Genomic DNA, 12,452 nt, shown 5'->3' with positions numbered 1-12,452 from the left:
CCCCCCCCCCCCCCCGCCCCTCACCTGCTTCGTCTGGTTTCCTTCCAGGAGTCTGTGGTGTCGCTGTGGGTTACCCGCTGGACACGGTGAAGGTACGGCAGTGGCCAGGCCCCATGCCCCTCTAAAGACCCCTGGCTGGGACTCGGCTACCATCCAAGTCTCCTGCCTCCACCCGTGGCCAGAGACCTTTCTGGCAAGCTCATCCGACCAGCCCTCCCCCATGCGCTTGAGGACTCTGTCAGCCCCTCTTCTCACCTGAGATGGGTTTCCTGTCTCACCAGGGGGCTTGTGGGCCCCGTTCTGCCCACATTCAGCACGGCTCTGACAATCAAGGGCTTGGCGCTTCCCCTTCCCCTGGACTACTGACCTTGCCCTAGGCCTGGAGCCACCCCTTCCTGAAGCCTGCTTCTCTCGCAGGTCAAGATCCAGACAGAGCCCAAGTACAGGGGCATCTGGCACTGCATCTGGGACACGTATCGCCGGGAGCGGGTAGGCCTGGGGCCAGGGTGACGGGCAGGAGGATGTCAGGGCCTCACCCCCCAAGCAGCCAGGGGATGCTGAACTCTGTTCTGTCACCTTCCAAATGGGAAGGACTGTACCAGCCTACGGGGGTTCTCTGAGGAGGAGAGCCAGGCGTTTGGCCTGCAGGGGGCGCTCAGAGGAGGGTCTGCCTTGGGAGAGAGATTATAGGTGGCAGCTGGGGTCTCTGAGTGTCAGGGGGGGACCCCCGAGGGTTGGCATTCCTATCTCCCCCCCCAGGCCGGGCACCCCTTGAAAGCAGTGCTGGGTGAGCCGTTAGGTGTCCCCGCGTCCAGCTCAGAGCCTGGTCCAGAGTGGGGACTCTCGCGAACCTGGGGCTAGGTTGCTGGGCGGTGGGGGGACCGATGAACCACGGCAACAAGGGACCACGCCGTCCCACACCATTGCCAGCCGCCCTCTGCCTCCTCAACCCCTCAAGTAACCTTGAAAGTGGGCTGTCTCGGTCCACAGTGTACAGCTGGGGAGACCGAGGCCCAGGGCAGTCAGAGACTGGCCAGAGGTCCCCTGGCAAGGCAGGGCAGAGCGGGGGCGAGACCCAGTCCCACTGGCCCAGGGCCCCTCTGGGCGGCGTCTTCCTGCCGGGCCCCTGGCCTGACTTGGGCCCCCTGGTCCCGCCCACCCAGGTGCGGGGTTTCTACAGGGGCCTCTCGCTGCCCGTGTGCACTGTGTCCCTGGTCTCGTCCGTGTCCTTCGGCACCTACCGCCACTGCCTGGCGCACATCTGCCGAGTTCGGTATGGTAGCAGTGACGCCAAGCCCTCCAAGGCCGACATCACGCTCTCAGGATTTGCCTCTGGCCTGGTCCGCGTGAGTGTGGGGGGCACGGGGGGCCTCAGGCTGGCGGGGTTGGGAGAGCCTGGCAAGTGGGGAAACTGAGGCTCCGTGAGGGCAGAGGCTGGATGAGGCCAGGGGGCTGTCGGGGAGGGCTCCTTGATTCTCGTGAACCCAGTGACCTTGGTCAAAGCTAGGGAGTCTCTCTCAGCTTCTGTCTCTTCATCAGTAAGAGGCATGGTGAAGGTCAAGGAAGGTCAGCAGTGGAAAGCCCCCAGCATGGAGTCTGACGGGTATGAGTGCCCACAGACGGCAGCCAGGATCGTTATTAATATTGTAATTAGGAATATTACATTACTAATTACTAATGTTATTAAATACTTATGTTACTGTCATATTATTCTTACATTAAATACTTACAGTAATTACATAATTCATTAGGTCATTAACATATTAACTCCGTGATGAACACCTGCGCGAACGTCACACACACTCACCCAACACCCACCTTGCGCAGAGCCAACTCCGTGCAGGCAGAGCTGTGCTGCTGAAGCAGAAGCGTTTGCTCTGAGCCCTGACCGTGACCATGACTGCGGGGCCAGCCCGAGGCTTCTTTTGTAAAATTATCATTTATTGTTTGTTATTATGAATTATTTTGTTATTTTATTATTTAACAAAATATTATTTAAAACCGTTATTATTAGAGTTTTAAAAAATATTTACTTAGTTTTGAGAAAGAGAGAGACAGAGAGACAGAGCATGACTAGGGGAGGGTCAGAGAGAGAGGGAGACAGAATTGGAAGCAGGCTCCAGGCTCTGAGCTGTCAGCAGAGCCTGATGCGGAGCTCAAGCCCATGGACTGTGAGATCGTGACTGGTTGAAGTTGGATGTTTAATTAATTTTTTTAATATTTATTTATTTTTGATACAGAGAGAGACAGAGCATGAGAGGGGGAGGGGCAGAGAGAGAAGGAGACACAGAACCGGAAGCAGGCTCCAGGCTCTGAGCTAGCTGTCAGCACAGAGCCTGACGTGGGGCTCGAACCCACGAACGTGAGCTCTGACCTGAGCCGAAGTCAGAGGCTTAACCGACTGAGCCACCCAGGCGCCCCTGAAGTTGGATGTTTAACTGAGCCACCCGGGAACCCTCCCTTCTTAAAAATTTAACGTTTACTTATTTATGAGAGAGACAGAGCACAAGCGGGGGAGGGGCAGAGAGAGAGGCAGGCACAGCATCTGAAACAGGCTCCAGGCTCTGAGCTGTCAGCACAGAGCCTGTCTCGGCCCATGAACTATGAGCTCATGACCTGAGCTGAAGCCGGATGCTTAACCGACTGAGCCACCCAGGCGCCCTTCCCCCTTTTAAATAGTTATTTTACGTTAAATGTTGATTTCGTTTTGGGAGACAGAGTGAAGCAGGGAAGTGGAGAGGGAGGGAACCCTCCCTTCCCCCTTTTAAATAGTTATTTTACGTTAAATGTTGATTTCGTTTTGGGAGACAGAGTGAAGCAGGGAAGTGGAGAGGGAGGGAACCAGCCGGAGGCTTCTTGAGCGCCCCCCCGTGTAGGCAACGGGGAGGCCCCGGAGGCCGGGCTGGGGCAGAGCAGCCGGCACCCCTTACTCTGCCACTTTGCCTCCAGGTGTTCCTGACCTCGCCCACCGAGGTGGCCAAGGTCCGCCTGCAGACACAGACGCAGCCGCAGCCGCAGCAGCGGCGCCCCTCCCTCTCGGGGCCCTCGGCCGCGCCCCCCGCGTGTCCTGCGCTCCCCGCGGGCTCAGGGCCTGGGCCCAAGTACCGAGGGCCTCTGCACTGTCTGGCCACGGTGGCCCGTGAGGAAGGGCTGCGGGGCCTCTACAAGGGCAGCTCGGCCCTGCTCCTCCGCGACGGCCACTCCTTCGCCACCTACTTCCTGTCCTACACCCTCCTGTGCGAGCGGCTCACGCCCGCGGGCCGCAGCCAGCCAGGTGAGCGGGGCCGGGCGCGGGGGCAGGCCTGGCACGGTGGGATCTGAGGCCGGGAAGACGCTGTGCCCAACACGCAGTGCCTCCCAGGGCGGGGAGCGCAGGGCCCTCGACGCCAGGAGTTGGGACAGACCCTTCGTGCGGCTTTGCGGTGACGTGGGCGGAGCCAGCCCCCTCGCCGGGTGCCCCGCTGGCCGTCCTCGGCGTCCAGGTCGGGCCGGTGGGTGAGGCACCGGTGCGTCTCTCCCCGCAGACGTGCTGGGCGTGCTGGTGGCCGGGGGCTGTGCCGGGGTCCTGGCCTGGGCCGTGGCCACCCCCATGGACGTGATCAAGTCGCGCCTGCAGGCGGACGGCCAGGGCCGGCGGCGCTACCGGGGCCTCCTGCACTGCGTGGTGAGCAGCGTCCGGGAGGAGGGGCCCCGCGTCCTCTTCAAGGGGCTGGCGCTCAACTGCTGTCGCGCCTTCCCCGTCAACATGGCGGTCTTTGTCACCTACGAAGCCGTGCTGGGGCTCACGCGGGGCCTGGCTGAGAGCTAGTCCCCACGCCCCAGGGCCAGCCCGCCAGCGGGGCTGGAGGCAGCGGCTGGAGTGTCGCCCTGTTTCACCACCGCCTTCCCCCCGACCCCCCTTGCGGTGGCCAGAGCCAGCCGTGCCTGGGGCTTCGCTCGCCCGGCTGCAGACCGCCAGCCATCAGCCCGGCGCTGGCTTGAGGGTCTCGTGAGCCAGGGAGGAGTGGGCCTCTTGGACGAGGACATTTGTCACACGGAGTCGTTCGAACGTCTGGTCAGTTGGTCGTTCCAGCATCCCCGGGGCCTCCCCCTGCCATCCGTGTCTTCAGGGCACCCCTGCCCTCACCCCGTGCCTGCTGGCCACCCTCCCCGTGAGGCCCCCGCCCGGCTCCCTTCGGCTGTTCGCTGAGCTCTGACGCACCGCCGGCTTGCTCCCCAGCACCAGGCTGCTCAGAGAGGGCGCCGCCCGGACAGCCACGACCAGCTTGGTGCCAGACCCGCTCACACGCCCTCGCTTTGCCCGGAGAGCCCCGAGACTCTGCAGGGAGCTGTTGACAATAAAATGACTTTGTTTGAATGTGCTCAGTGGTGTTGCTCCGTGGTTTGTGGGGCGGGCGGCCAGCTCATCCCGGAGGCCAAGCCCTCCACACCGTTCCCACTATGCAGATGGGCACACTGAGGCCCAGCCCTCTGGCTGGCTCCACTCCTTGGGCCTTTGGAGCCCGCGCCCACCCCCTTTCAGAAATGGGGAAGAGAAGGCGGGCCCAGCTGGGCGTTCACCCCGTAAGCATGGCCACCTCAACCAAGTCCAGGCTGCACTGGAAGGTGCAGGGTGGTCCCCCACTGCTGGGTGCTGACGGGAGAATCCGGGGCTCAACTCCCTGTGAGAGCCGCACCGTCTGCTGGTGGGGCGCCCCCTTCTCCTTCTCACTGACGTGCACCCTGGACTGTGCGCTCCCTAAAATGGTTTTTTTTTTTTAGCAAAATGTGGGTGTGGAAGGAGCTGTGGCCTTAACAGCAGAGACCCGTGGGTGAGTCACCTGGCCTCTGACCCACAGGACTGCTCCCAGGAATGGCGAGGTGCGGCTGCTCTCGTTTTCCCGGGAAGGGGTGGGGGTCCCGAGGGGCAGGAGGCCTGCCCGGTCCCACAGCCTAGGTGGGGAGGAGCTGCCCGTGAGGGGCCACAGCCCCTCCTGACTGCCACCCCGACGGCGACACACTCCTCCTCAAGTGCTCTGGGGCCTTGGGGACTTCACATGTGGCCCCTCGTTTTACCCCCACGTCAACCAGTGGTGTGGGTGCAAGGACAGCAAGAGCTCTGTGGTGGCTCAGCCTCCGGCCGTGCCAGCAGGGCAGGACAGGGGTGGGGGTGGAGGAGGCTGTACCACATCCTGGCACCAGGGCGGGGCCCTCAGTGCCCTCAATGTGACACAGTCCCTCTGTGTGCGTGGAGACAGCAAATAAGAGGCAGGACAGGCCTGCTCTGTCACAACTCAGTGTGGCCTTGGACAAGCCCCAGATGAGGATGGACGGGCAGAGGAGTCCAGGGCTGCGTCCCGGCAGCGTCCTGGGCGAGTGGGCCAGCCCAGCTCCTGCCCCTTGGGCACTGCCACTCCCACCCGTGGCCGCTCCCTGCTGCGGAGTGAGGACAGCCACCCGCGGAGACATGTCCACCGTGTGATGGCCGGGAGCCTTCATCCCAGGGCCATGGGGATCTCCTGTCTGGGTCTCCAGCCCACGTCACCCCTGGTGGGACCCGGGACGCAAGGGCCACCCCGGGAGGGGCTCTGCTCCCGGCAGCAGGCGCAGCACGACCCTGGGCCTGACACAGGCCCGCTGGTCCTCAAAGCCCGGACGCCACACAGAGACACAGGCAGGACCGAAGCAAGTTTATTCACGCTGACGAGTGACACGGGGGAGTGGGCCCTGTGCCTCCAGAAAAGACAGACACCTCAACCAAGGGCTTTCCCTGAGATAGGTCTTCCGCTTTTCCGAAACCACACAGGGCGCACGGTTCATCAGGCCTCCCGTGGACGTGCCGCCAGGGCCGTGAGGGAGCCACATCCGCGGGCCCCAGGGCGCCGCTCTGTGCAGAGCGACCTCCAGGCCAGTCACGCGTCAAAACAAAAGGATCTGCAAAGACAACAGAGCCCTCAGCACCTGGCACAGCCTGCGCGAGGCGGCCACCGGCTTTCCGGGCGGGGTACGGAGGGCTCGGCGTTTGTGCCCCGGGCAGAGGCTTTCCGGGCGGGGTACGGAGGGCTCGGCGGTGGAAGTGAGGCGTTAGTGCCCCGGGCAGAGCGTGATTTGCGGGGTGTGCGCAGGGGGCTGCAGTCTTGCCCACAGGACACGGGAGAGCCGGGCGGCCCGGGCCGGTGACAGCAGCCTGCCAGCTGGGAGCTCATAGCCAAATGGACTGCAAGTTTCAGCTGGCGATCTTTTAAATGTGGAGGGGCACAGAGGGGCACAGGGCCGTGAAACTTCCCACACGGACTCCCCCAAGCATGTTTTGGTCTACAATCAGGACGTTTTGGCTGCAGATACGTAAGCACACTCCGTGTTCTTTCACAGAGCGGGCTGCAGAGTGTGCTGGGAACACGGGAGGCTTCCACCGCAGGGCCCCGTGGACCCAGGCTGGCCTGCGGTCACTGGGCCAAAAGGCCCCACGTCTGGGGGCTGCTGTGGGAGAGACTCCAGCTGGACCTTCTGACCACGACACATTAGCTGGCACCCGGTCCTGAGGTTTTGCCGCAAGAGACAGAAAGGAGAGCATCACAGGAAGAAACAGTACGGACACGCACGGGTTTACAGATTCCAGGCCAGGAATTACCGTGAGGCAGAGCCTACGGGTACTGGTGATTCCATTGGGCTGGGGTTACTGGGAAATTACACCCTTTAGAAGCGTGTGTAAACTGAGTGTTACTGGAAGTCATAGGACAGTGGCCGCGGAGTCATGAATTCTTTCACGATCTCGTCGGTGACCTCCTTGCGCCTGGCCTGGTGCTCGGCGATCAGGGGCTGCAGGACCTCTATGAGGACCTTCTTGAGCTCGCCGGTAAGCATGGCCCCGCTCGTGTAGTCCTGCCCGGAGGGAGACAGCGCGGTGAGGTGTGGGGCGGCACGTGCCCTGCGTCCTAAACTGCGCGTCGCAAGCCTGCCTGACCAGCGGCCACGACCTGTCACCGCCCCAGCCGCCCCCTTTCCGGGCGGCAGAACTCCGGGCCAGACCATCGCCCAGGCTCCCGCCGGCCTTCCCGGCTTCTCTACATCGTTGCTGACCCTCCTTTCGCTTGACTGCGAAAGCGGACGTTCTCACTGAGCGCACTTGACACAAGGCACGAGCGGCAGCCAGGGCCAGAAGAGCCACCGGCAGGGCCAGCAGCTGGCCTGTTTCTCTTTAAGAGCTGACCTCGCTGCACCTCGTCGGGTGACTGCGGTCACGGGCACGTTGTCCCGTGTCACGGCAAACTCACGCCCGTGTGGTCACCCGGCCCGTAACCCCTCCCAGTCAGCGTCCCCTCTGCCGCACGGTCCTGCTGTTGTGAGCTTTACACGCCTTCGTACGGAAAGCGTGCTGTCTTATTCGGGACACTTCTTTGGAAAGGATTCAGGGACTGGAAAACCTACGGCAAAGGCTACAAACATCCCTGGGGCTCGCTCTTCACGCCTCCCCTCAAACTGCTCGGGAGAGGCCGTGGGGGACCCACCCTCCCCGCGCAGGCCTCGGAGCATCTGCCAACAGCACGGGGACACTAACCCGCTAGCTCGGCGGGGGGACTGTTCTAACTCTGACGCTGTCTTGTGTGACTCTGTCTGTCCACAGCGTCCGGGAAGAGCCGACCACACTGCACTCAGTGCTCTCTCTCCCTCGAACGACCCCCTACGAGGCTTCGTGCAGGTGGTTACAGTGGACGGATCACCTCGCTCTCATCCCGTCTCCCTTGCGCGCCTGCTCCCGGGGCCCGGGCCCTGAGGGTCTCTGAGTCCCGTAAGCTCGGCCGCCAGCCCCCCATGTCCCCCGTGACAGAGCCGGGGGCCTGCACCCCCCCCACGTCCCCCGTGACAGAGCTGGGGGCCTGTGCCCCCCCCCACGTCCCCTGTGCAGAGCCGGGGGCCTGCACCCCCCCCACGTCCCCCGTGACAGAGCCGGGGGCCTGCACCCCCCCACGTCCCCTGTGCAGAGCCGGGGGCCTGCGCCTCCCCCCACGTCCCCCGTGACAGAGCCGGGGGCCTGTGCCCTGAGCCCCCACCTTCCGGATCTGCTCCAGCTTGTCGTCGTCCTCGAGGAAGAAGGTCAGGTACATGAAGGACACGTCCACGTCACAGTTGCCCCCCAGCTCCCGGTGCTCCTCGACGGTGTCCCTCCCTCCGGAGAACGCGTGCTTGTTGACCTGCACCCGCGAGAGCAGAGATGCCAGTCAGTCCGGCCGCCCCGCTTGTGCAGACTGCCTGTGGGCGGCCCGTGACTGCTTTCTGCCCCGTCAGGGCCCAGGCGGAGGGAGGCTGGGGCTCGCCGGCCGGAGGAGCCCCCCGAACTCTCCCTCCCCGCCCATCAAGCCCGGGTGCGTGCCCGTGGGACTCGCTGGAGGAGTGGGGGCGGGGATCAGCTCTGGGCCTCCGACCTCAAGGAGCACCGAACAGGGCTGGGGAAGCCAAGGCACCGCCTGCCCTGGAAGGGGGGTGTGGGGGGCTGGCCTACAGCCCTCAGGTGACGGGTGGACACCAGGCACCTTCAGAGTGAGAGAGACCATCACGGAAGAGACAGTGGGAGCTGCAAGAACGGGGCTCACGAGAGAGAGCAGAGCCCACAGGAAGCACAGAGGTCACGGCGCCTGCAGGCAGCCCCGGCTAAAGACACGCAGTTCCAGGAACTGAAGACTCAGAAGCGAACAAAACGGCTTTCAGGAATCACTGAAGAGACTCTGGGGGGAGTCAGGGCCAAGCGGCGGGAGAAGAGGAGCCCAAAAGGACAAAGCCTCCTCAATCTTCTTTCCAGGAGTATCTGAGAAACCCGCTATGTAACAATGTCACCCTATTTTTCTTTAACGTTTCTTTTTGACAGGGAGAGACCGAGCCCAAGCAGGGGAGGGGCAGAGAGAGAGGGAGATACAGAATCCGAAGCAGGATCCAGGCTCTGGGCTGGGGCTCAAACTCACGAACCAGGAGATCCTGACCTGAGCCCAAGTGGGTCGCTTAACTGACTGAGCACCCCCGGTGGCCCGTCACCCTATTTTTCTTTAATGGGAAAGAGGAAGGCAGAGCTGACAGTTTCTAGGTGGAGACGTTTATTCCTTCTCCCCAGGACTGCAGGGGCAGATTACTGACGGGGCTCTCCAGGGCTGTGGACACGCGGCGGGCGGACCCCAGGGGTAGAGGCTGCTCCAGCACAAGGGGGCCAGGGACACCCACCCCGCTGGTGGCCGCCACCAAGCGGCTGCTCTGGAAGAGCGGGACCTGCCCTGTGCCCTGTGGGAGGGGCACCTGGCGAGAGGTGGGTGCTGGCAGGTGGACTGCGGCAGGAAAATGCCCTAAATGCGGGTTCATCTTTCCTGTTTTTCACAGAAAAGGCCAAGTTATAAATAAGATCAATGCAAGCAAGCTACAAAAGCTACGGAAGACACGACACAGCGGGAGGAAAGAGCGCACAGCGCTGGGCTCTCCTGAGGTCCAGTGCCCTGAGGCAGGTGCCGGGGTCTGACCGGGGTCGCCGGCCGACGCGCGGATAGCTCCCTGTGCTCAGACTTCTGGGCGGCACCAGGCCACAGCTGGGCCGCAGGGAAGACAGTCCAGTGCCAGAAAGAAAGTCTTGGGGACAGAATTTCCCAGGCTCCACGGGGAGGTGGTAAAGGTGACAGTTCCCAGTCCTCGTCTGAGAGGAGGATGAGGAAAGGCGTGTTTGCTGCATGTTTTACCGGACACGTGGGGAAGGCCTGCCTCCTACGTGCTGCTCCTCCCCGGGCAGGGCCTCGGCCCAGGATGGCGCGCAGACGTGCGGCATCATCACCTCATCTGACCCGACAACCCAATGACCCCAGCTTCGCTCCCTCCATGTTATGGATGAAAGTGAGGTGTCGTGTCAAGGACCCACAGTACGTGGCAGCGGGTGGCAGAGCCAGGCCGACGCTTCCCGGGACACCAGGCCGCTGAGGGTTTGCCCAGGGTTGGCCTGGCCCGTCCTCAGGCCGCCAGGGCTGTGCTTGCAGGAGCCAGGAGGAAAACGGGTGTGCTTTAGGGGTGGCGCGCTCTCGGGTGTGGGGACGGACCGCAGCTGTCAGGACCCAAAACGACAGAAGCCGCTGAGATGTCCCCAAACTGTGTGCTATCAAAGGACCCTGCCTGTCGAGGATGTCGGAGGTGAAGGATGGGGGAACCTGACTCAACCACCGAGCTCGGAGAGCAGGCGACCTCTGGCGCTACACACTACGGAGGGGGCGGGGCTGCAGGAGCCCCCAGGCCCCGGCACAGGCGGGCGGGTCACTGAATGTCTGCCCCGCAGCCGGAGGCCAGTCTGGAGTATGCACTGAAGCGGTCTCATGGCCAGAAATCACAAGTGGGGGCCTGGCTGGCCAACTGCAGGACAGACCCTCACCCGGAGTGGGGGCTCCACCCCCCCGGCCACCTGCAGGAGGGAGGGTCTGCCTCTCGGGCTCTGGCGGGGCCCTGCAGCAGCCTGGCGAAGGCCTGTTTTGGCCCATACTGCAAAGGAGCCGTCCTACCATTCAGTTTCTGAACTAAACCCTTAAATCTGGGAGGCGCGCTGCAGTTCAGTCACTTCCCACATGTGACGTCACGCAGGCCCGGCGTCAAGGCCGTGGAATCGGTACAGCGGCTCCCACTTCACAGCTGACTCCCCGGGACGGCGAGGTCACTCGCCGAGTGTCAGGGCCCAGAGAGCCTGGGGCTCCTGACTCCAGGCTGCGAGAGGGCCCAGCCCCCTGCCCCCAGCTGTGTGGACAGAAGCTGCCTGGCCCGAGTCTTGATTTCCTTGCCTACAAAATGGTCACGGCTCCCCGGGCGGCTGTTAGTACTGAGATCACAGAGGCGAACGGTGAACATGCGGCGGGTGAGGCCGCGGCCAAACTGCTGTGTCCCCAGCTTGGCTTCTGCTGCTTCCCGCAGGGGGGCCAGTGCGGCACTGCGGACTCGGGGGAGGAGGGTGGGCTCGGGGACTGCGGCGTCCCTGGTGGCCCCGGCAGCCCATCTCAGTGCCCCTCCGGCCCTCGAGGCCCTTGTGGTACCCAAATTAACAAAAAATGCCCCAGACCCATATATGACTTCTTCAAAACAACTCAGAACCAAACAAGACGACGTCTCTTCTGGAGAAAAGAAGAGCCCCCTCCGTCCTCTGCTCTCTCTGCTCTGGAACTTTCAGCCAGTGGTGAAAGCAAACAAGAAGCCCCGAGTGCACCAGCTTCCAACAGAGATGGTGGAAGTGACGGCACCCGTTTCCCAGAAGAGGGTTTTGACATTAAGGGTTTCCCCTCCCACAGGAGGGTCAGGGTGGGCACTGACTTAGAGTCGCACTACGTACCTTGAACAGTTCTGCTCACCCCCGCAGTAGTCTTCCAAGCTGCAACCCCCCCGGACTCCAAGTGAAGTGCCCCCAGCACTAGGACAGTGAGGGGGTCCCACCTGTACCGGCGGCTCAGCACGGGCGACAGAGCAGCGCCCCGGAAAATGCAAAAACTCCTAGCTCTGGTTTCTTTGGTGACCCCACAAATGTTTGCGGAGCGCCCGCTGTGCCGGGCCACGCACAGCTGTCCTGTCGAAGGGCACCCACACGCCCCACCCCGGGCACGGGTGCCCACAGGCCAGGCGCTCCCTGCGGGTTTCGGAGGGGGAAGCCTGGCCAAGCTGGGCGTCCTCCCTGGTCCTCATCCCTCTTGTTCCTCTAAAAGAAGTCACCGCTTCCTCCCAGTGAGAAGTAAACAGACAAGGGAAGGCACCTGGGCCGTTCCTGGAACAGGGCCGCCAGGCAGAAGTCACTAATGCATTTCCTGTTTGTTTATTTTAGAGAAAACCACCAGAGCACGGTGCTGGTGGGAAAGTGGAGAAGAGAGAAAGAAGAGAAACCCCCAGTCCTGCCTAAACAAAACGACACAAGACAAATCGGCTGGTGTCCGTCCGGGGCCGGCGGTAGTGGACGCCGGCAGGACTGTCTGCCCCGAGCGCGTGCCCGCGCCTCTCAGGCGAGGTGTGCTGTCGTGCTGCGTGTGCGCAGGCCGGCCCTGCGCCCCGGGCAGTGCTCACCTTGGTCTTGATCTGCTTGGCGGTGTCCGTGAGGAAGATGGAGGAGTTGGGGTCGCTGGCGCTCATCTTGGTCTGGGCCCCCTGCAGGGCGGGGAAGAAGGTCGAGTGCAGCAGGGCTGGTTTGGGGTAGCCGATCCTGGGGGCGACGTCCCTGGTCATCCTGAAGTAAGGATCCTGCGGGGCGGGAGGGGCCTCTGAGGGCGGCGGGCGGAGCGGGGCTGGCTGCCAGCCCGGGAACCACCTCCCTGCGGGCCTCCAGGGGCGCCCCCGAGCTGCGGTTAGCTACCGGAACTCCCGCCCGCCCGACTCGTCTGAAAACCTCCTTCGGCGGCAGAGGCCGCGGCGCCTGCTGACCTGGTCGATGGCACACGGGATGAGGCACTGGATGTCGGTCCTGCCTCTGAAGATCTGAGGGAATGAGT

At 63.1% G+C, this 12,452-nt stretch overlaps 2 protein-coding genes across 2 annotated transcripts in view; one reads left to right on the top strand and one right to left on the bottom strand.

Moving 5' to 3' along the window:
* Nucleotides 1-4,361, top strand: part of SLC25A47 (solute carrier family 25 member 47) — a 6,152-nt gene extending 1,791 nt beyond the window's left edge. Inside the window, exons 2-6 of the mRNA XM_029951536.1 lie at nt 49-92; nt 418-489; nt 1,164-1,346; nt 2,950-3,274; nt 3,525-4,361. Of these exons, the coding sequence (XP_029807396.1) occupies nt 49-92; nt 418-489; nt 1,164-1,346; nt 2,950-3,274; nt 3,525-3,808 (908 nt within the window). The 3' untranslated portion in view covers nt 3,809-4,361. The remainder of the gene's footprint in view (nt 1-48; nt 93-417; nt 490-1,163; nt 1,347-2,949; nt 3,275-3,524) is intronic.
* Nucleotides 4,362-5,653: 1,292 nt separating this feature from the next.
* WARS (tryptophanyl-tRNA synthetase) overlaps nt 5,654-12,452 on the bottom strand; it is a 28,838-nt gene continuing 22,039 nt past the window's right edge. Inside the window, exons 8-11 of the mRNA XM_029951857.1 lie at nt 12,385-12,452; nt 12,031-12,204; nt 8,031-8,171; nt 5,654-6,861 (exon numbers count right to left, since the gene is read on the bottom strand). Coding sequence (XP_029807717.1) covers nt 6,700-6,861; nt 8,031-8,171; nt 12,031-12,204; nt 12,385-12,452 — 545 coding nt within the window. The 3' untranslated portion in view covers nt 5,654-6,699. The remainder of the gene's footprint in view (nt 6,862-8,030; nt 8,172-12,030; nt 12,205-12,384) is intronic.

This window comes from Suricata suricatta, chromosome 9 (genome assembly GCF_006229205.1).
Source record: "Suricata suricatta isolate VVHF042 chromosome 9, meerkat_22Aug2017_6uvM2_HiC, whole genome shotgun sequence".
NCBI lineage: Eukaryota > Metazoa > Chordata > Mammalia > Carnivora > Herpestidae > Suricata > Suricata suricatta.
Note: the sequence above shows the minus strand (reverse complement) of the source record. Positions and strands in the feature narration are given on the sequence as shown.